At 41.3% G+C, this 24,359-nt stretch overlaps 2 protein-coding genes across 2 annotated transcripts; both read right to left on the bottom strand.

The window, feature by feature from the left end:
• Nucleotides 1-13: 13 nt before the first annotated feature.
• LOC110563051 (olfactory receptor 2H1) lies at nt 14-1,075 on the bottom strand. Its single transcript, XM_060368929.1, has one exon. The coding sequence runs from the start codon at nt 1,073-1,075 to the stop codon at nt 137-139; it is 939 nt and encodes a 312-aa protein (XP_060224912.1). The 3' UTR covers nt 14-136.
• A 7,914-nt stretch (nt 1,076-8,989) lies between these two features.
• LOC110563054 (olfactory receptor 2H1-like) lies at nt 8,990-9,942 on the bottom strand. Its single transcript, XM_060368928.1, has one exon. It carries the CDS (start codon nt 9,926-9,928, stop codon nt 8,990-8,992), a length of 939 nt encoding a protein of 312 aa, XP_060224911.1. The 5' UTR covers nt 9,929-9,942.
• Nucleotides 9,943-24,359: the final 14,417 nt, after the last annotated feature.

Genomic DNA, 24,359 nt, shown 5'->3' with positions numbered 1-24,359 from the left:
TGTCTGTCTTGCTGTGTGTAACAGTCATTCATGTTTCCTTTACCAATTTCTTCCCAGTTTTGTTCACAAAGTCTCAATGTGTCTACCAAGCTGGCCTTGAACTTACAGAAATTTTCCTGCCATAAATATTTCTCTGTTAGGTATTTTTGGAGTCCCTATTTTTCCCCAACAGTCTACAGAAGGCCCTCTTTACCTCCTTGTTCCTCAGGGTGTATATGAGGGGGTTGAGTGCTGGAGTGCCCACCGCATAGAAGAGACCAAAGAACTTGCCCCTCTCTTGGGCATAGGGGTTTTTGGGCTGCAGATAGACAGCAATGACGGAGCTGTAGAAGAGGGTGACCACAATGAGGTGGGAGGAGCAGGTCCCAAAAGCCTTTTTCCATGCTTCAGCAGAGTTTATCTTCAGCACTGCCCTGGCAATGGCACCATAAGAGACAAGGATGAGGCTCAGAGGCACAACCACAAGGATGACACTGGACACAGCCAACTGAATCTCATTAAAAGTGGTGTCGCCACAAGACAATCGAATTAGAGATGGGACTTCGCACAAAAAGTCGTCTATCTGTCTATGGGGACAGAAGGGCAGGCGGAGGGTGGGAGGTGTCTGGACTATGGACTGAAGCAGCCCCATCATCCAGGCCATGGCTGCCAGCTGCCAACACAGGCGAGGGTGGATGATGGTGGCATAGTGCAGGGGCTGGCAGACAGCCACATAGCGGTCAAAGGCCATCACTGTCAGCAGGATGCACTCGGTGGTTCCCAAGGACAGGAAGATGAAGAGCTGGACAGAGCATCCCAGGAAGCTGATGGTCTTTGTGGGACCCCAGAGGTTGACCAGCATCTGGGGGACACAGGTTGTGGTGAAGCAGAGGTCCAGGAAGGAGAGGTTAGAGAGGAAGAAGTACATGGGAGAGTGGAGCCTGGGGTCCAGTGTGGACAGCAGGAGGATGAGTGTGTTTCCTAGGAGGGTGAGGAAGTAGGAACACAAGACAACCACGAAGAGAATCTTTTCCAGGTGTGGGTGTTCAGAGAAGCCCAGCAGGAGGAAGCCCACTGGGGTGCTCTGGTTGACCATGGCCTGTTTCTGCTATGGATCCAACTGGAGGTACTCTCCCATCCTCACAATTTAACGTGTACCGAAGTTCTGCTCTTTGGACCCTTCTGCTTCTGCTATCTTGTCTGCCAAATATCTAGTGTTCCCAAGGAAACCAGAAACAAGTAGATTCTTACACTGGACTCTCCCTGCATGGTTAAGGGCAAAAGACAGTGGTTTAAAACACGGATTCACTCATTTTTATTATCGCAAGCATTTGTTGAGCATATGCTACGCTCTGAACACTGGCCTCCTGTTGAAGCTGTTCCTTCTGTGTGGTAGGAAAGACAATGAATGTTGTGGCTGACTGGTAACCTGGTAAATGTTAGTGTGTATTTATCTTACTTTCTGATTGCATTTGTGTTCTAATTAGTACACGTTTGCAGAAGATTAGACCAGAGGTTGAAATGCAGCCCATGGATGAGATATTCTCCTTCATGAAATGCCACAATCTCCAGTGAGATCAATTTGGGTTCTTGCTGGAAAACAAAGCTTATGGGGCTGGACAGATGGCTCAGTGGTTAAGAGCACTGGCTATTTTCCCAGAGGATCTGAGTTTGATTCCAAGAACCCACATAGGGGCTCATACTGTGTGTAACTGTTGTTCTAGGAGATCTTCCAGGTGTGCAAGTGGTACATACAAGCAAAACACCCATACATAGAAAATTAAAATTAAATAAAAACAATCTTTATGGCTCAGAAAATTGGACTAAATATTTTCCCTCTAAGTGAAAAACCCGTATCTCAACTTAACCCTAACCCTAACAGTATGTATGTGGAAAGAAGTATTAGACCTACAGTGATTGTCATCTGATATTATAGTGACATAATTTCTTAAGAACATAGAATTCTAGGGCTGGAGAGGTAACTAAGTAGTTAAGAGAACAAACTATTTTCACAGGAAATTTGCGTTTGGTTGCCAGCAGTGATGTTGACCAGCTCACAATTACCCACAATTCCTGTTCCAGGGGATCTGATACCTCTGGCTTCCTCAGTCACCCATATGTGTGAATACTCGGACACACATAATTAAAAACAATAACAATGATTTTAAAAAACTGAATAAAAGAGAGAAGATACAATCCCAGCATTGGGCTGGCTTAGGCAGGAAGGCCTGTAAGTTTGAGATAGCCTACAGAGTGAGGCCGTGCCTCACAATTTAAAGCAAAAAATGACCAAAAGCCCCATGCAATTTGCTAATGAAAATCTAAAGTAGGTTCATTTAATTATTTTTTTTCATATAAAGAAAAATTTCGTAGCTTCAGTACAACTTAATCTTCCCTCCCTCTTCTCCTTTCCTCCCCTTCTTCCTTCCTCCCGCTTCATTCCTCCCTCCCTACCTCCGTCCCTCCCTTCTTATTCCTCCTTTCTTTTTTTAAGATAGAGTATTGCTACATTGTAGAGACTCACATAAAACTGATTATGTGGTCCTGAATGAACTCAAACGTAACATCCTCCTGCCTCAGCACCATAATGTTGAAACCTGGGATATCCAAGGTAGAGTTTTGGTTTTGCGTAATTCTTGGTTAATATTGTTCAGATACATTTTTAAATATTTGATTTTTGAAGTAAGTTTATATTAATAGAAGCTACCAGAGTGGTTCTAAAGGCTCCTACATAACTTTTTAAGAGATTCATCATTAAAAAAAATATTTTCACTTACACTATATTCCCAGAGTATCATTTTTATTCTGAGTAATTTTATTCTGAGGCACAAATTGCTGGCATCAAGATCCTCCATATTTTGTTTTGTGCTGGCCACAACATGGTCTCTGGAATAAACTTTATACAGGAAGAGAATTCAGAGAACTTATAATTGGTAGAGTACTGTTACTTCACGAACACCCCATATTCCAACACTGCCCATTTTTCTTCTTTGTTAGGGTTTCTATTGCTATCTTAAAACACCATGACCAAAGGCAACCTGTGGAGAGAAGGGCTCATTTCAGCTCACAGTGCAGGTTATGCTGCATCACTGAGGGAAATCAGGGCAGTAACTGAAGAGACCATGGAGGAGGGCTATACTGGCTTGCTTTTCATGGCTTTATACACTCCAAAACCACCTAGCCGGCGGTGGTACCCCTTACAGTAGGCTACGCATTTTCATCATTAACCTAGATAATGCCTTATAAGCTTGACGGTAGGCAAGATAATGGTGCCATTTTCTCAACTACGGTTCCTCTTTCCAGATAACTCTAGCTTTACTTCACTTGTTTTTTGTAACAGCCCACATCAACTCACTAAACTAAAGCATCTGGGGCCCCTTTCTACATTCCTAGAATGCTCATTAGCATCATTCCCCCTTTACAGAGGAGCAGAGGGTTGAAACAACTTGGCCAACACTGCACAGCCAAGAAGGCTAGGCCTGGATTCTGAGCCCTGTTTGACATCAGGTACTCAAGCACTCTGCTTCAACTGTGTAACCCAGACACAATGACTGTATTCAACCTTTGTTTGCAGATGACCAGAAACAGCCAGGTTAAATGATTTGTTCAGGACATTACAATGTGTGCCACCTGTGGCTTCACTCTTTAAGACACGGGATTTTGTTGGACTATAGAAGAAAATCCCAGGACTTACATGGTCAGGTGAGAGTCTTCTTATACCTTGGCAGCCAAGGCTTCCCCATGATGAGAAGAAGCCTCTGGCCTGAATGGGGCTTCTAGCTGATCTTCATACCATGAAAAGTGAGAGCAAGTTGCTGGCTTGTGGTCATTTGAAAGCCCTGGTTTTAGGGCTCAGTGAGTGGGAATCCCATTCTGAACTTCCCAAAGTGGCATAATCTGGAAATGAGTACTGTACTTTGTCTTTGCTGTCAGGTGAAGAAACATACATTCAGGCCAAATGATTTTCCAGGAGAATGCAATCATGCTGAGCCTTGAACCAAAACAGACTGCTTCAAGCATCAGGAACTTACAGCATTTTACCACCCATATTCTGCCAAAGTCAGAAAGGGGAGTTATCTTCCCTTTTGCTGGCACTGGAGTTAGAAAGGAGGGATCCCTTGAACTCTTATCCCATAGGGGCATGTTTACTAGTTCTGCTAGGGCTCTGGGGCTTCTGCCCACTGATGATTAATTAACCACTGTTGGTAATGATGGTTGAGAGTGAGGAGAAGCGACATCAACATTCCATCAGAATATTCCGTGGTAATAATGTCACTCTCCACTCCTTTGTGTCACCAGGGGGAACAATGACATTATTTTATCTATGGTGTCCTTTTGGGTGTCTCACTTATTTCTCTTAAGCCTTGCTTCAACCTTCTCAATATATAAGTATTATATTTTATTTCTTTTTAATTTACTTTTTATTCATAATCCTGAACTTAATTCTGCAATCCAGCTAGACTTGGAGGGGAATGAGGAAAATATGAAACCCAAAGACCTTCAGTGAGAGCAGAGATCACAGGGCACTGCAAGCAGATGGGATGGAGGTGCTCTCCTGAGCTACAGGAGGGATGGTCTGGTGGGGAAGATGATCTCAAGACAAAAGAGTTAGAATTGTCCACAGTTGGAAGTTGTGACCTTCTTGCTGGTCTTGCCATTCCTGGACCAAAACGCTCCATGGCTTCCATGATGTTCATGCCTTTTTTCACCTTCCCACAGACCACATGCTTGCTATCTACCCATTCAGTCTTGGTAGTGCAGATAAAAACAAAACAAAACTAGGAACCATTTGTGTCTGGTCCAGCATTTGCCATGGAGAAGATGCCAGGAACTGTATGCTTCAGGATGAAGTTCTCATCCTCAAATTTCTCCTCGTATATGGACCTGTCACCAATGCCATTTTTGGCATGTGGAGTCTCCACCCTGGCACGTGAGTCCTGGAATAATTCTATCTAAATATTTTCTCTTCAGTGCTCAGAGCATGAAAGTTTTCTGCTGTCTTTGGAACTTTGTCTGCAAACAGCTCAAAGGAGACTCAGCCCAAGGGCTGGCCATTGGCCTCCTATCAAAGAACATGGTGGGGTTGACGGTGGCTGCAGCCAGCAGCGGCAGGGGACAGCGGGGTCTGCAAAGTCGTATTTTATGTCTTACCTCTTTGTTAAAATTGAGGTACATATTATATAAAACTTTGGTTTTTTAAAATGCTTTTTTTATCATCATATATGAGTTCACATAAGTATACAATGTATTGTGATTTTATTCATCCTCTATTATCTTCTCATTCCACTTATTCTCACATTGTTCTTCTCCTTTCTTCTTCTATTTCCATGTCTTTTTTTGTGTGTGACTCAATGAGTTATATTAGGTTCGCTGACAATGATGTGGCCGAGGATTTATTTACAGGAGCATGGGCACCTAACCAGTGGCCACACAACTGAAGACAGTGTGTCATTCTCCTTCAGCACCATTATATGTGAATGAACCTTAACAGCAGACAGTTTATTATATATTTTGATGTATAAATATATATCAAAAGGGATGGCACTGAATCAGAAGGAGCGTGTGATGGCAATGGTGTTGAGGCTCCCCACTGTATTGTCAGGAGGAGTTGATATGGCCCACGAGTGAAGGTGGGATGAGTTTTCTGAAGAAAAGAATTTCAGTGTAAGCCAATGTGAAGCACAGCTTGATTTCATTAGGAAGAAACTCTCTATAGACTTAAGAATTAGAGATAGGTACTCAGAGCAGGCTACCCACGAAAACGGGTATGTGTGGACTTCACAAGAGAGAGCTGCATTTTAGTTTCTCAGTAGTTGCCACTATTTTTGGCAGCTCTCAAATTATATCTCAAAATGTTTCCCCCTCTTTTTGGTAAATGAAATTATAGGGTAGCTCCTGAGGTGTCTTGGGTAGTATTACAACCTGATAGGATGAAACCACAGGTGGAAAGAGTTATATAGGAGCTTAAGACATGTCTTTTATTATAAATGGAGGTTCTTTCTTGTGAGAGTCCTAGAAAATTACAGGTTTATAGCTGGGAAAGGAAAGAGGTCATTCCTGAAGGAAGTATGTGCTTAGACCTTAAGCCATGATTCACTGCTATTTTAACATTCTTATTTGAAACTTCTCTATATAAAAGAATTCTGCCTCTATGTAGGCAACCTTCATAACAAATGTTAACTGTGCTCCAATTCCGCATTTTCAGCTGGCAAAGCTTAAACTATATTCTGTGATAGGGCCTTCTTTCCTTTCCATGCCCTTCTATTTTCTCACTCTGTCTATCCTTTTTCAGTCTTACTGACTTTAGTTGTTGCTAAGACCAAAAACCTGACAAGAAGCATCACAAGGTGTGAGGGGTATATTTTGGCCTATAGGTTGAGGGGTTGCAGTCCACCATGGTAGGAAGACATGGTAGCGGGAGTGTGAGAAACAGAGATACATTGGATTCATAGTCAAGAAGCAGAGAGTGGATGAAACTGGGACCATGCTATAAAACCTCAAGGCTTGCCTCAATGATCCATTTTCTCCAGCCAGGTGTCAATTTCTAAAAGTTCCACATTCCAAAAGAGTGCCCTTACCTGTGGACCAAATGTTCAAACATATGAGCTTATGGAAGGCTTTCACATTCAAATCACAGCCTCTATCAGTGAAGAAACAGCACCTGGGTGCAGGCAGTTCTTACGCCATGTTGCTATATCTTAATGGTATGAGGCTGAAAGCCTCATGATCTGCCAGAACCTGGGAGGCCACATGGAAATGTCTCATGATTTCAGAAGACAAAGATAGATAGATGATAGATAGATAGATAGATAGATAGATAGATAGACAGATTATATAGATGGTAGGTAGATAGGCATCCAGATAGATAGATGATACATATGGATAGACAGACAGACAGACAGACAGACAGACAGACAGACAGACAGACAGACAGATAGATAGATAGATGGATGGCAGATGACAGATGACAAAGACTTGAGAAGTCACTAGATTATCACATTCTTTCACATTGTAAGTGGCTCAGAGGGCATCTTTTAATTCTCAGATTTGCTGTAATTAAACATTTGCTTGCATGGCACATGCATTTGCAAGGTCTAGAATGCCACAAGGATAGGCTTCCCTTACACAGACATAACAACCGGGGAGAGAAGATACATCCAGAAACAACCGTGAGTGAGTTTGAGTACAAAACCAAAAGCAATAAAAACACAGTGTAAAACAGAGGAATTATCAACAGTTGATAGTGTCTGAACTTAAGGTCTGTAAGGAAATACATATGTTCTCTTTTTCCCCTCTCCCTCATCATAGTCACACTGTTCCACCTTAGGGATTTGGTGTGTGGCCTTGGAAGCTCAACATCTAAATTTTTTTCAAAAATATATTTTATTGAAATAGTTATACACTTTCCCCCTCCCTTTCTTTTCTCCCTCCAGCCCCTCCCAGGTCCCCACCCCCCAACTCTTCACATGTATTCCCTCTCAAGTTGATAGGTTTCTTTTATTATTATTGATATATATATATATATATATATACACACACACACACACAAAATATATATAAATGCAATCTACATATCATAAAGAAACTAAAAAAAATTTTACTTTTATTAATTACAGTTTATTCAATTTGTATCCCAGCTGTAGCCCCCTCCCCTATCACCTCCCAATCTCACCCTCCCTTCCTCTTCTTCTCCTATGCCCCTCCCCTAGTCCAATGATAGGGGAGGTCTTCCTTCCCTTCCCTCGGACCCTAGCCTATCACATCTCATCAAGACTGGCTTCATTGTCTTCCTTTGTGACCTGGTAAGACTGCTCCCCCCTCAGGGGATGGTAATCAAAGAGCCAGCCTCTGAGCTCATGTCAGAGACAGTTCCATGTTCCCCTTACTGGGAAACCCTCTTGGACACTGAGATGCCATGGGCTACATCTGTGCAGGGGTTCTAGGTTATCTCCATGAATGGTTCTTGTTTGGAGTATCAGTCTCACAAAAGACCCCTGGGCCCAGAATTTTTGCTTCTGTTACTCTCCTTGTGGAGCTCCTGTCCTCTCCAGGTCTTTCTATCTTCCCCTTCTTTCATAAGATTCTTGGCACTCTGCCCAAAATTTGGCAATGAGTCTCAGCATCTTCTTTGATACCCTACTGGGTAGAGTCTTCCAAAGGCCCTCTGTGGTAGGCTCCTGTCCTGTTCCCTGTTTTCTAACTCTTCTGACTTCCGTCCTGTTTGACTTTCTGATGATGATTGAGCATCTTACCCAGGGTCCTCCTTCTAGATTAGCTTCTTTATGTGTACAGATTTTAGTATCATTATCCTATAATATATGTCTAATATCCACTTATAAGTGAGTATATACCATGTGTGTCTTTCTGCTTCTGGGATACCTCACTAAGGATGATCTTTTCTAGATCCCACCATTTTCCTGCAAATTTCATGATTTCCTTGTTTTTAATTGGTGAGTAGTATTCCATTGTGTAAATGTACCACAATTTCCGTATCCATTTCTCAACTGAGGGACATCTGGGTTGTTTCCAGCTTCTGGCTATTACAAATAAAGCTCCTACAACACGGTTGAAAAATGTCCTTGTTGTATACTTGAGCATCTTTTGGATATATGCCTAGGAGTGGTATAGCTGGATCTTGAGGTAGCACTACTCCTAATTGTCTGAGAAAGTGCCAGATTGATTTCCAAAGTGGCTGTACAAGTTTACATTCTCAACAGCAATGGAGGAAGGTTCCTCTTTCTCTACATCCTCTCTAGCATGTGTTGTCACTTGAGTTTTTGGTCTTAGCCATTCTGATGGGTATAAGGTGAAATCTCAGGGTCATTTTGATTTGCATTTCCCTGATGACTAAGGATGTTGAGCATTTCTTTAAGTGTTTCTCTGCCATATGATGTTCCTCTATTGTGAATTCTCTGTTTAGCTCTGTATCTCATATTTTAATTGGATTACTTGATTTGTTGCTGTTTAATCTATAAAGAAACTTTTTAATTTAGAAAGCACACATTTGCCCTTAGCTCTCTTTAGAGCTCCCATCCTTCCCCAGCAGCCTCCAGAAGGCCCTCTTTACTTCCTTGTTCCTCAGGGTGTATACAAGAGGGTTGAGTGTAGGAGTGCCCACTGAATAGAAGAGACCAAAGAACTTGCCCCTCTCTTGGGCATAGGGATTTTTGGGCTGCAGATAGACAGCAATGACTGAGCTGTAGAAGAGGATGACCACAATGAGGTGGGAGGAGCAGGTCTCAAAAGCTTTCCTGCGCCCTTTTGAAGTGTTAGTCCTTAGCACTGCCCTGGCAATGGCACTATAAGAGACAAGGATGAGGCTCAGAGGTACAAGCAGGAAGATGACACCTGCAACCGCCAATTGAATTTCATTATAGGTGGTGTCCCCACAGGACAATCGAATTAGAGATGGGACTTCACACAAAAAGTCATCTATCTGTCTATGGGGACAGAAGGGCAGGTGGAGGGTGGGAGGAACCTGAACTATGGATTGGACCAAACCTATAGCCCAGGATACAGCTGCCAGCTGCCTGCATAGGCGAGGGTGGATGATGGTGGCATAGTGCAGGGGCTGGCAGACAGCCACATAGCGGTCAAAGGCCATCACTGTCAGCAGGATGCACTCTGTTGTACCCAGGAGCATGAAGATGAAGAGCTGGACAGAGCATCCCAGGAAGCTGATGGTCTTTGTGGGACCCCAGAGGTTGACCAGCATCTGGGGGACACAGGTTGTGGTGAAGCAGAGGTCCAGGAAGGAGAGGTTAGAGAGGAAGAAGTACATGGGAGAGTGGAGCCTGGGGTCCAGTGTGGACAGCAGGAGGATGAGTGTGTTTCCTAGGACGGTGAGGAGGTAGGAACACAAGACAACCACGAAGAGAATCTTTTCCAGGTGTGGGTGTTCAGAGAAGCCCAGCAGGAGGAAGCCCACTGGGGTGCTCTGGTTGACCATATCTTCTGTGTCTGCTTGGAGGGATGAAGCTGTCATGTTAGAGTGATACAAAGGGGCTAATGAAAACTCATTTTGTGTGCTTCTCACAAGCTTCTCTTCCAGGCTCTTTGCCAATGAGGTTTTTGCCTTCACTTATTTCTCTTGGTCAAACATTGTCTGGTGGCCATGAGGAAACCAAGAATGTGGTGGAGGATGGGTGGATGGGTGGATAGGTGGATGGGTGGATGGGTGCCTTTGACTTCCTAGTTAAAGATGGAGAATGTTGATTTCAGACGGGTTGATCAACTTGTTCACTATTTCAGTAGAAATGTGTTGGGTTCCCTATAACCTCAGTGCTTTTCTGTTTTTTCTTATTGCTGTCTCATACCTGTAATCTCTTGGAGGCAGTAGTTAAATACTGTGTTGTAGGGCTGAGGATGTACCCCTGAGGCCGAAAACTGCCAAACATGAACTGTGGTTTAGATCTGTAGTTTACCTAAATATATAAGTAAATAAATAGAGAAATAAATAAAAATAAACAAATAAAGGGAATTAAAATCAATTAATTTGAATGAATTTCCAGGTTGTATCTCTGTAAGCTTGAAACTTTCATTATTTCTGTGTTGACTTGGTGAATACATTTTGGCATCACTAGAAATATTTTACTTTATACTTTTTATTTTAACAGGTAGCTTATCAGAGACAGAGTAAATCTTTTTGTTTGTTTGCTTGAAATAGGGTCTTGTTCTGATATACAGGCTGACTACCAGCTCAGGGCAATCTGCCTGTATCAGCTTCTGGAATTCTGGGTCTATAAGTGTGCACTACCAAACCTGGCTCAGAATGTGTTATCCATGTGAGTGTTTGGTTCATTTTGAGACTCTGTTCACACATAGCAGATTATTTCAGTTGTCTTGGCTTCTTTAACCACCTACTACTAAACAGCTGTCCTGGTTAGCAAGCAGCTTTGGTCCAGTCACTCAGTCCTCATGAGAACTAACAAGCAGAAGGCAAGAGGCTTGTCATTTTAAATCACTGTGGCTCACAGTTGTGTTATTAGGCCGTAGACAGAAATGTCAGTCATGCAGGCTGTAGAGGGCAAATGAAATTAAAGAGTTCATAGTGAAGGGCATATTTGGGGGAAGTTTCAGGTCAGAAAACTCCACCACTGAAGTGACTGGAAATATTGGAGCATAGCAGGACAACTCAGTGAGGGTGAGGGAGGCTGCGGCTATTCTGGAAAATGAACTGAAGACACAGGGTTCTCTGGTCTGGCAGATGACAGGATAGCAATGGGTGGGTGGGTCTGCCAAAAGTGTTTTAAAATGGAAGAACACTCACTGCCCCATCATTTTTTTCCCCCAGAACCTTCTGTTTTCACTTCTTCCCACCTTTTTTTTTATCCTACAGAATACTTCTCAATATTATAATTTTATATTCAAACCAAAGTATAAACATAGCAATTCTCTGCAGTATAAATAATAAGGAATTCAACCTCTAATGCATCCAATAGCCAGGTTAAGGCTATAAAACAGATATTCCACATATCTTAAAGGGTCCTGAGCATCCCTCCGTAGCTTCCCATTTCCCATGCTCAAAGATGGAAATACCATTCTCAACATTACATGAATTATTCCCTGCCTTCTCATCTCTTTTTTTTCTTTAAAATGCATTGCATGGGGCTGGAGAGACGGCTCAACTGCTAAGGATACTTTCCCTTCTTGCAGAGGACTGTAGGCCAGTTCCCAGCACCCACATGGTGGCTTACACCATCCCTAAATCCAGCTCCAGGAAATCTATGCCTTCTTCTTCATACAGGTACCAAGCCATGTAGTGCACATACACATGTGCAAGTCAGATACTCATGATCTAAAATAAGTGAATCTTATCAATAGTCATCGCGCTTGCTTAGTGCATGCATGTGAAGGTCAGAGGACAACTTGTGGAAATTGCTTTACTTTATTATGAGGATTCATGGAATTGCATCCAGGTCTTCAGGATTGGTGGAAACAGTTTTAACTGTTTCATCTTGCCAGCCTCACTTTTTTTTTCTTTGAGATCAGGGTTTCACGTAGCCCAGGTTGGCCTCAAACCCACTAAGGCTGGTTCTAAACTTCCGATTCTTCAGTCTTTATTGCAGAAATATGGGGATTATAGCACACTTGACTTATTGTTTTGAGATATATTTCATAGAATGTAAAACTTACCCTTTGGAAATATATAGTGGTGTGTGTGTGTGTGTGTGTGTGTGTGTGCGCGTGCGCGCGCGTGCTAAGGCATGCATGCATCTGTAGACCTGTGGGAGACCAGAGGTTGGTGTCCAGTGTCTTCCTCAGCTGAAGTCTGCCTTGTCTTTTTGCGAGCTTACTGATTTGGCTGGACTGGCTGGTCAATAAGCTCCAAGGTTTTCTGTTTCTGCCTCCTCAGTGCTGGGAGTATAGGTGTGAATGTTGCCCCTGATCTGGTTTGTATGGCAGCCCTGCAAAGACTTTATCAATTTCGCCATGAATTTTCACAGTGAATGGTCTGGGGCAAGGAAAACTTCTAAGGTTACCTACTCAAAAAATGCTGGGACCAAGAGAATGCTAGAGAGTGTTCCCCATACCTGGGGGAGGACAGAAAGTAGTGTGCCTAGTGTGAGCTGTCACAGACTGCATTTTCTTGTCCAAAATCCAAGGGCATGAGGCCACCAGATCAGTGTGACTCAAAGCCGCTGATAAAGTCACCCAGTTTTGTATTAGTGCCTATTGCCAGTCATCCTGGCACTCAAGAAGCAGTGGCAGGTGGATTTTGTTTGGTACACTATCTCAAAGCAAAACAAACAACAAACGAAACAAACAAACAAATAACCTGTGTAGTAACAGAACCAAACTTCTAACTCCTCTGAACTCCCTGTCTGGGGCTCTATTGCTGAGGATACATGGGAACCGATATTACACAAGAGAACAGCAAATATTCTACTTACCATCAACTGGAGAAGAACTACTTTCTTTGCCAGCAACTGCTCATGATGAAATTCTTAATTGATGCCTAGGTTCTACATGGACATCAAGAAGAAAACTTGAAATAAGGAAGAATGATGGTCTCAGAAAGGGTAACTAGAGCTCTGGTTTTGGTAGGGACTGCTAAGCTTTACAGCCAGCCTCTTTTTTGAGCACACACTCACGTGATCTGTTAGAACTAGCTTATATGATTCTTAAATTCTCAGGTTTTATGAGATAGCGTTTAAATCATACTTATCTAGAATCTTGCTAGCTGGGAGTGTTTGTACTGTGCAAACAGAACAAACTGCAAATGGAGGCTCTGCATCCCTCCAGCCAGGCTGTTAAGCATTTATCCACACACCTCTGACTGTCTGTTACAACTCTACATATTATCTTCCTTGTTTGCATGAGGAATTTAACAAAGAAGCTACTAGGCTAGTGCAAGATAGTGATAAATACCAGAGTTCATGTGCAAACACAAATGAACTGACGTTCGTTGACCACACTTTGCTGCCTTTTCTATGGGATAAATGGAACCAAGTGGGACAGAGACTTCTGTTAACTAGCAAGGTGTTGGCAAATGGTCTGGTGGTGGAAAGCCTGGCTTTAGGTGTGTGGTGGAGAGAGGGATCCCAGAGGGATTCCTTTCCTATGGAGGCACACATCTCATTAATTCAGCTGAGACCCAGGGGTTCCACAGCCCACAGATAATTAGCTGGTAATTATGGTGGAGGGGGCAGGTGAGTCTCTGGGGAAAGTGTGAGAGCAATGGCCATTACTGGAATAAGTGACAAAGTTAACCGACTCCTCTGTTAGTAGGGATAACCACGGTCATGTCTACTCCACTCTGCCCAGCATTTAGACATTGCTCCAGTTCTCTGATTTATCCACACATTGTGTGTGCGTGTGTGTGTGTGTGCGCGCACATACTTGTGTATATGTAGACAGGTAGAGAAATCTGTCTAGCCGTCATTTGATGTAGGCTATATTCCTGCCCATCACCCATTAGAGCTGGGATACGAGGTTCACATCACAGAGGATGTTTCAGATCAATGGGTGCAGCTGAGAGTCATCTCAGCAGTCTGAACTGTAACTAGAATGTTCATATGTTCTTAGACTGTGGAATCTCTGCGTTGTTTCTTTGATGTGTTGAGGGACAGTTGTAGCAGCCAGAAAGCCCCGAATCTACACTCTCTTCTCCACAGAGGCAGGATACCCAGAACAATGTTATAACCCAAGGGTATATTGGCTGAGAGGTGTGCCATTTGTAACGGATATAGAGGAGTGGTTGTCCCTGTCACTGCGTCATGTGATTAGCATTCCAATGACCACAAAAACTGGATGGAGCTTGGAGGTAACTGGAGTCACACACATGAAGTCAAGAAGCAGCCCCAACTCTGGCTGTCATGTCGGATTATTATGGATCCAGGTCTGGCCACTTGGTGTGGGTGATGAACATTTTATAAGTGCTACCAGGAAGACAGACTCACCTTCCACACATGTAGCTGTATGTTCACACTTAATATTGTGTCCTAAAGAGATATGAGCCTGAAATACAGCCTGTATAGATTTCTGTGCATAACTTATCTTTCTTCCTCCAGCCCCCACTTTGCTCTGGATAAGACAGGGTTTCCTTGTTTCTCAGGGTAGCCTGCAGCTTGTGAGAACTGAGTGCGGCAATGTACACCATTATTCTTGGCTGTGGTGTAACTACTTACGCACAGCCGGTCTTAAACTGTCAGTATGCCATCACCACAGACACGGAGCTGGCAAGATGCACAGCAACAAATTCCCCAAGTGTCTGATAAAGTATTTTATCATCTAGCAGTCATAGATTCAGAAATAATAACAAAGCATAAGTAGTAAAATTTAATAAAACAAACTAGGAAATGATAACTTTAAGTATTTATTACCCTTTAAAATATAATTTATTTGAATATTAGTTTATGTAACTTAATTTTTAAATAGTGTGTGGGCAGGTTTAATATGAAAAATGGACAGAAGAATGATCATGGTGGTCTTGACCAGCATGAGGAGCAAGGCACAAATGAGGATCAAAAGAAAAGTTTTAACATACACATGATGAAATTTGTATTATTTGTATGTATGTGATGATGAATGTAATGTATCAACATGAGAAGGAAAATAGGGCCATCTTGTGAATTTGATTATTATTAACATGATTATTTATTGAAAAAAGATAAAATTTGTATTGTCTGAAATAGCTAAGAAATGTTCTAGAAACATCCAGAAATCTTGTTTGATGAACATATAAATCAAAAACTTTAAATATATATTGAATACAGTTAAAAAATACAATTTTTTTGCTGGAGAGACATATATGGGTGCATGTTGGAATATATAGATGCATGCAAACATATGCATAATAAGAAATTATTACGTGGACCAAGCAGCAAAACCTAACAACAGAAATTCATTGTCAATGATCTTTTAATCAATTATTTTAAAACCACACACAAAGCCCTTTGAATGTTGGAAAGACATTTCTGGCTGTCCATTGATTCAACATAGTTTAAATATAAGCAACAACAATACAAAATCCATCTAGTTTGACTTTAAAAAATATACTGTGTGTGCTTGTGTTTTTTTTTTTCTTTCTTTCTTCTTCTTTTTTCTAAATTCTAGTTTGTTTGTTTAGTTTGCTTTCTGAAGAGAGAATAGGGGTTTGAAATTGGGTGGATGGAGAGGTGGGAACCATCTCAGAGAAGCTAAGGGAGAGGAAATTATGATCAGAAATATTGTATGTGTAGGAAACCTTGAAAGTCAGCTTGATATCCCAAGACCAAGTTCTCAGGATAAAGCAGATTTATTTGTTTCTAAAGGACAGAGGCCAGGGATAAAAGACAAAGACAGGAGGTAGAGGACAAGGGAGAAGGGTAGTGGAACAAGGGGAAGGAACAGTGAGAGTGAGGTGTGTGTGTGTGTGCAAAAGACTACCTTGGCGAGAAGACAGATATGGCTCATAGGAAAATGGCGTTCATAAAGGCAAAGAGGAAACCCCTGTTTAGATGAGGTGCTTAATTTTAATTGGGTATGTTAATTAAGTGAGCAAAGCTGGTTTTTGATAGCTGAACTTCAATACTTTAATAGCTGGACCCTGGAGGTCAGCCTCAGGAGGAGGAAGTGGCCAAATAAGGGAACAGACCTTGGTGGCTAGCTTTAGGAATGTGACCTAAGGGTTTTCAGCAAGTTAGAGGAAATAGGGGTGAGGGTGGGGTGAGAGGCATGGATGGAAGGGTGGGGTGGTGGGTGGTGGAGTGGTGGTGGGTGGAGTGGGGGTAGGAGGCTAGGGGTGGGGTGAGGAGAAGGACAAGGCCTGCCAGAGCCCTGTTTGTGAACTGGCTAGAGCTCCTTCAGTATGAATTTATTTTTTCAATAAAAAGTGTACTACCTGTTAAACTAATACATTATTGTTTAAAGAAATCTGAGAGAATGATTTCACCTCAACTTCTGTTTTTAAGAGTGAAATAGGAAGCAATGATCCTAAGCCTGACTTTATGAATAAGTCACTTATATAGACACAGCACATTTATAATTTTTAGAACATTTCCTTCAAGGTTTGAAATTTCTGAGAATTCTATAGGAAATATTTTTCATCAGCCTCTTCATTGCTTATTTGCAGAATTTGCCACATGAAGCATTTTCACAGAACTTTAAAACTATTTGTTATAGCTAGCAATTATCTAATTTAATCTTTAGTCAAGGTCCTGTTTAATAGCTGGTTTGTGAAATTCTAGAAAACTTAACAGCTGACTCCATTAGTATAATGTATATTTTGTATAAATTTGTTCTACCTTCAAGTGTGGTGATTCATTTGTCAGTTCAAATTATCTATTAGACCTCTCTGAGTAATTTTAAATCTCATTTACTATGTTTCTCAACTTCAGAATTCTGACTTGGACTTTCCTTACTTTTCATGAAAAGTCTAAACCTAAAAGTAATAGAGGAAGGAGAAAAATCCCAACTCAAAGGCTTAGAAAATGTTTTCAACCAAAACATTATAGAAGAAAAACCTTCCTAACCTAAAGAAGGTACAAGAACCATACAGATCACCAAATATACTAGACCAGGAGAGAAATTCCCTTTACCACATAATAAATCAAAATACTAAACATACATAACAAAGAAAGACTATTAAAAGTTGCAAGGGAAAAAAGGCCAATAACATATAAAGACAGACCTATTAGGATTACACACGACTTCTCAACAGAGACTTTAAAAGCCTGAAGGTCCTGGAGAGATGCACTCCAGACTCTAATAGACCACAATTGCCAGTCCAGACAACTATATCCAGCAAAACTTTCAATCACTATATATGGAGAAAATAAGATATTCCATGAAAAAGCCAAATTTAAACAGTATCTATCTACAAAGCCAGCCTTACAAAAGGTGCTAAAAGGAAAACTCCAACCTATGGAGGTTAACTACAACTATGAAAACACAGGAAATAAATAAACTCACACCATCAAAGCACTGATACACACACCACCATCACCATCACCATCACCACTACCACCACCAAAACAACAGTAATCAACAATCATTGGTCATTACTCTCTCTCAATATCAATATCAATATCAATATCAATATCAATATCAATATCAATGGACACAGACTAACAGAATGAGTGAGAAAACAGGACCCATCCTTCTGCTGCATCCAGGAAACACACCTCAACACCAAGGATAGACATCACATCTGGGTGAAGGGGTGGAAAAACATATTCCAAATAAATAGACTTATGAAGCAAGCTGGTGGGCTGGAGAGATGGCTCAGAGGCTAAGAGTACTGACTGCTCTTTCTGAGGCTCTGAGTTCAATTCCCAGCACACACATGGTGGCTCACAACCATCTGTAATGGGATCTGATGGCTCACAACTATCTATAAATAAGATCTGATACCCTCTTTTGGCATGCAGGTGTACATGTAGATAAAGCTCTCATATACATAAAATAAACATATCTTAAAGAACAAGAAGAAGCTGGTATAGTCATTATATACACATATTGTGTAGTCATAGTATCTACCAAAATAGACTTCAACCCAAAACTAATCAAAAGAGATGAGAAGGACACTACGTACTCATCAAAAGAAAAATCAACCAAAATGACATTTTGTTTGATTTGTTTGATTTACAAATATGCACGCAAATTTGTAAAGGAAACTCTTCTCCACTTTAAGTCACGTATTGACCCTCACACACTGACAGTGGGAGACTTCAGAACCCGTTTCACCAATGCACACGTCATCCAGACAAACACCGAACAGAGAAATGCTGGTGCTAACAAACACTATAAACCAAATGGACCTAACAGATATTTACAGAACACTTCACAAAAGAATAAACCTTCAGCTGGGCGGTGGTAGTGCATAGCTTTAATTTCAACACTTGGGAGGCAGAGGCAGGCTGATCTCTATGAGTTCGAGGCCAGCCTGGTCCACAGAGCGAGTTCCAGGACAGCCAAAGCTATCCATAGAAATCCTGTCTTGAAAAACAAAACAAAAGCAAAAAAGAATATACCTTCTTTTTTGCACCTCATGAAACTTTCTCCAAAACTGACCCCATACTCAGGCACAAAGCAAATTTCAACAGATGTAAGAAATTTGAAATAACTCCCTGAATCCTGTCAGACCACCATGGATTAAAGCTGGATAGCAACAACAATGGAAACAAACAAACAAACAAAAAAAGCCTACAAATTCATGAAGACTGAATAACTCTGAATGAAAAATGGATCAAGAAAGAAATTCAGGACTTTCTAGAATTCAAAGAAAATGAACAGACAGCATATTCAAAATTATGGGCCACAATGAAAGCACTGTAAGAGGAAAGTTCATAAGTTCCTACAAAAACAGAAAAACAAAAGAAAAAACTGGAGAGATCTTATACTAGCAGCTTAATAGCATACCTGAAAACTCTAGAACAAAGTGAAATAACCACACCTAAGAGAAGTAGACAGAGAAATCAAACTGAGGTCTGAAATCAATAAAATAGAAACAAAGAGAATAATACAGAGAATCAATGAAACAGAGAGTTGGTTCTTTGAGAAAATCAGTAAGTTAGACCAACTCTTATCCAAACTAACTAAAAAGCAGAGAGACAATATCCAAATTAACAAAATCAGAAACAAAAAGGGGATATAACAACAGACACCGAGGAAACCCAGATCATAAGGACATACTTTAAAAACCTATAAGCTGCCAAATTGGAAAATCTAAAAGAAATGGATAATTTTCTCACTAGGTAACACTTTACCAAAGTCAAATCAAGATCAGATAGACAATTCAAATAGACCTATAATTGTTATTGAAATAGAAAGATCCCCTAACTAAAAAAACCAAGTCCAGATGGTCTCTTTGGTGTGGGAACATACTCTGCAGGCTACTGAAAGAGAAAAGTAGATAAACCTTTGACCTATCCTGAGCACATAATATGCTAGGGCAATGGTGGCATGGAATTCGAGGAAGAAGCCAATCAATATCTGATTTGACCTGAGGTCCACTCCATGAGAAGGAACCCACAATCGACACTGCTTGTGTAACTAAGAACTAGAGACTAGATAGTTCAGAAACCTAGAGTAAAACCTAGGGTAAAAACACTAGTCCAAAAAATTAACAAAATGATTCCTAATGACATTCTCCTATACACATAGATCAGTGCCTTATCCAGTCATCATCAGAGAGGCTTCCTTAGGCAGCCAATGGGAACAGATGCAGAGACCTACAGCCAGATACCATCAAATCTCTCCCCTTAGAGCTCAGGGAATCCTGTGAAAGAGGAAGTGGAAAGAGTGCAAGAGCCAGAGGGGATGGAGGACACCTGGAGAACAAGGTCCTCTGAATGAGCTAAACAAGGTGCATATGAGCTCACAGAGACTGAAGTAGCAAGCACAGGGCTTACATGGTTCTACTCTGGGTCCTCTGCGTGTATATTATAGATATTACGTTAGTATTTTTATAGGACCCCTGACTGTGAGAATGAGTGAGTCCCTGACTCTCGTGCGCACCCTTGAGACTCTTTCTCCCTGTTGGATTGGTATGTCCAAATTCGATAAGATAGTTTTTGCTTCATAATATTGCACTTTTTTTGGTCATGTTTGGTTGTTATATCTTGGAAGCCTGTTTTTTCTCATGAGAGACAAAGTGTTGCACCCAGATTATGAGACCTCAAAAGACCACCAGAAGTGGAGTCCATTGCAAAACACATAAGAATCTTTTTATTACAAGCTCTAGCCCAGGTTGCAGCAACTTCCCTGATTAAAGAGAAGGAGTGTGGCCCTGAGCTCTAGGGAAACAGGGTTTTTAAAGAGAAAAACCACAGGCGGGGGCTCCAAGCTTTGGGTAGGGGGTTTACTTTAGGCGCCTGGCCATCTGGAGAGTATTTGACCAGGAGTAATGCCTGGAATGTGTTGATTAGCTGCTGCTAAGAAACGTCCGTTAGCACTCCCATTGCTCACAAGCTAAGGGCCCTCTGGGTGGGGACCAAAGAATGTGGTCTGGCCTGATCGCTCCCTGCAGCGGCTGGACACGTCTTAATTAACCCAGTCCTTTGTCTAAACTTTTACTCGGGACTTCAGTCGTGCTGCCCTAAGACTCTAATTTTAAACTTTGGACCTCTCAAAAGGGAGTGGATTCAGAGTGGAGAGAAGGTGGGGAAGAACTGGGAGGAATACAGGGGAGAAAAACTAAATTATCAGGTTATATTGTGTAAAAACAGAATCTGTTCCCTTTCTTCCTTCCTCTCTTCTTCCCTCCTTCCCTCCCTCCCTCCCTCCCTTCCTCCCTCCCTCTCTCCCTCTCTCCCTTCTTCCTTCCTTCCTTCCTTCCTTCCTTCCTTCCTTCCTTCCAGACCGGTTTTATTTCTGTGTAGCCGTGGCTGTCCTGGACTCATTTTGTAGACCAGGCTGGCCTCAAATTCACAGAGATCTTCCTGCCTCTGCTTCCCAAAGTGCTGGGATTACTGGTTCTTTTATTTTCAATAAAAGAAAAAAAAAGATAAATAAAAACTTTAATAGAAAAAAGCACTACCTCTTTTTAAAATTTATTTATTTATTTTTTCATTTTACACCCCATTCTCTCTTCTCCTTCCAGTTCCACACTCCCACCCATTTCCCTCATACCTCCTCAAAACACTGCCTCTTTTTTAAAAAAGATTTATTTATTTATTTATTTATTTATTTATTTATTTATTTATTTATTTATACAGCATAGCAGAAAAGGGCACCAGATCTCACTATAGATGGTTGTAAGCCACCATGTGGTTGCTGGGAATTGAACTCAGGATCTTTGGAAGAACAACCAGTGTTCTTAACCTCTGAGCTATAGCTCCAGCCCCAAAATACCACCTCTTAAGAACAACTTATTTAACACATTCACAAAACTACAAATGAAACATTAGCCATTTTACTTGTTTTAAATCTTTCTTGGACAATAAAAAGATGCTTTAATGAGACTGACATGAAAAAGGGGTTAAAAGAAATGAACCAAGTACAGCAGATCTTTTTAAATCCCCGTCTTCCCTACAGAGGCATGTGATGTTCCCCATATCAACATAGGGATTTTGTGTTGATATAACTGAATTCCCACATCTATTTCTCAGTGTAACATTTCAACAAATAGTTTAAATACTTAGAGTTGTGTTATTCAGAGCTAGTACATTACACTAGTAAAAATCCCAGCTTAAGCAGAGAATGGGCTCTAAAATCCCAACCCTTGTGTAACAGAAGGATAGGAAGGAGGATCAGTGGACTCAAGTTCATTCTCAGCCACATAGTAAGCTCCAGGTAACCTGTCTATACAAAACAATGCCTAACAAAACCCCAAACCAACTAACCTACCAACCAACCAACCAACAAACAAAACCAATACAGCAAAAACCATTTCAAACACTGTTTTCAGAGGAGACTTGAAGTAGATGATATTTGGAAGGTGGAAGGGAACCAGTGCAGTATTTTAAAGATTTATTTTTTTTATTTGTTTTATCTATGGGTGTTTTTGCCTATTTGTCTGTGTATCACATGCACCCTCAAAGACCTGGAGCAACAGACAGTTGTTAGCTGAGAGACCAAAGACACGAAAATTGTTTTTTTGGGTATTATTTGGGGATTTGGAGCACAGGCCTGAGTGAAAGCCAGCCAGGTGGAGACATGTCCAGCCACCTGGGGAAAGGAACTAGCTTTACCACATTCTTTTCCTACCCACTAGAGATACAGTTGTTAGGAAACTGGCCCAGATAGCCAGGCCAGAACTGCTTGTGGTCTTGGTGCCTAAAGTAAACCAATCATTTCAAAAGTCAATTTCCCTTAAAGGAATGCCAAGGCATATAACTCCCTGCTTGTGGTTTTTCCCTTTAAAAACCTTATGCCACTAGACTGAGGGGTTGCATTCCTCTCCTGCTTCCACAGGAAGTTTGTGACCAGGGATTGAGCACATATACAATAAACCCTCACGTATCTGCAGGCGAGTTGATTCCTGGTAGTCTTTGGGGTCTCACGAACTGGGCATACCATAGCCATTGTGTGAGTGCTGGGAATGGAACCTGGGTCTTCTGGAAGACTGGGCTGTCTCTCCAGTCTAAGTGCGGGATTGTATTTCATTCACTTTACTGTGATTATAGCAGAAGGTGTGCTTAAAACAGCTACCAATGCCAGGAATTATGATAAAATTACATTAATTACAAGTGTGACTATAACACTGATGTTTATGAAAAGCTAAATGACAATGTGGAAAAATAAGTTGCAATGATAGAAAAGGACACACAAAATGTAAATTTAATAAAAGAGTTGACTGTCCGTGGAGTGACTTGGCCCCCACCTTTGGGTTCTGAAAAGGGCCACCTGGCCCTCCACCCTGCAGGTTGTCAAGGATACCACAGAATGTGTTAATAGCTAACTGTAATCAGGCCTCCACTCCACAGGTTGTCCTATATCCCAGTAATGTCTTAAATACCACGGAATGTGTTAATGGGTCCTCCACTCAGCAAGCTATCGTTCAGATATCTTAGATATCTTTCGGTTTGGCCAGGTGGTTTGCAACAATTAGCCTAAAGGTCACCTCGCTTGCTGAGCCCCCCCCATCTTACCTTTCCCTGTAACACCAAGGCTTAGAATTCCCTGCTTGCAGTTTTTCCCTTTAAAAACTGCTCCTCCCTGCCCTCCCCCAGACTTGAGGGCCTTACTTTCTAACCTGCTATGTCAGGGAAGATTGGCGGCCTAAGCTTAAGCTTGACTAAAGATCCTCATGTTATTTGCAACTGACTGGACTCTAGTGGTCTTTTGGGGTCTCTCGAATCTGGTACAACATATGAAGTTAATGACCTGAAGTCCAGACTATAAGGAATGATATAAACACTTACTTAACAGTAAAAGATTCCAGAATACTGTACACAGATATGGGCCACTGGCCTGAAGATGCCATATCTAGTCAGATAAAAAGCGTACCCAAATCCTGTTGCTAAAAATACTAAACCACATGGAATTCCATGGATTCACAGAAAGGAAAAGAAAGACCCAGACCTGGCAACAATTTATTTATAGTCCATGAGACTGGAATTAGACTGAGCATAGCTGCCTTCTGTTTGGATAGGTTACTGCACTCAGTAACTGTGAAAAGCCAAAACTCATTTACAAACAGAAACAAAAAGTACGCAAACTGAGTGGGCTAAGAAAAGGAAAAGCCTTAGACAATCAGAAAAAAAATTCTTTCCATAAAAACAGCTTCCTTCATGATGTTTGCTTGGTGCGTTTTTAAATTAGCTTTCCCTCCCTCAACCAAAGAGGCTAACCCTCGTGTGCTGTCTACCAAAGCCTCTGCTGCTTTGTTCTTTAACCCCAGTAACTGAAGGCTTCCGATGTGATAGGGGCTGGAGTCTCTGAAATAAATTCTTGTTTCCACATCCAAGGTTTCTGTCTTTCCCAGGCAGGATAGGGTAGTTTGCTTACATAATGTATTTGTTGAGATGTGATATTTCCTATTGAACACAATAAATTTCTCATCACTTACACAAACATTCTACACTCAAACTTTTCTGAGTTACTAGGAGGCAAAAGCACAACATTTTTCCTGATGTCTCTAGAAAGTACATGTATTAAATGACACTTTGTGATGTTTACCCCAGTAATTTTTAAATGATTGAATCCAAGACTTTGCATTGGTTAGGAGTTGACTCCAGCACCTAGTTAGCTTTCTTTTTAATCATAAGGATGAAACACTATTTTAAATAGATAAGTGGATAGTTCCATAACTAGATCAAGAATCATCAATATCGTTAGAAGCTGAGTTTTTCAGTGATTTTCTTTAACTGCTTTCTCTAATTAATAATCACTGATTTTCAATGTGTTCTTGGCTAAGCCGTTCCACGTCTTTCCTCACGTTGGGAACTTCCCAAATCACCTTAGAGTGACCAGACAATGTCCATTCTCCTGTAGTTCTCAGGGCTGAGGAGGCT

The sequence above is a fragment of the Meriones unguiculatus genome, chromosome 16 (genome assembly GCF_030254825.1).
Source record: "Meriones unguiculatus strain TT.TT164.6M chromosome 16, Bangor_MerUng_6.1, whole genome shotgun sequence".
Classification (NCBI taxonomy): Eukaryota; Metazoa; Chordata; class Mammalia; order Rodentia; family Muridae; genus Meriones; species Meriones unguiculatus.
Note: the sequence above shows the minus strand (reverse complement) of the source record. Positions and strands in the feature narration are given on the sequence as shown.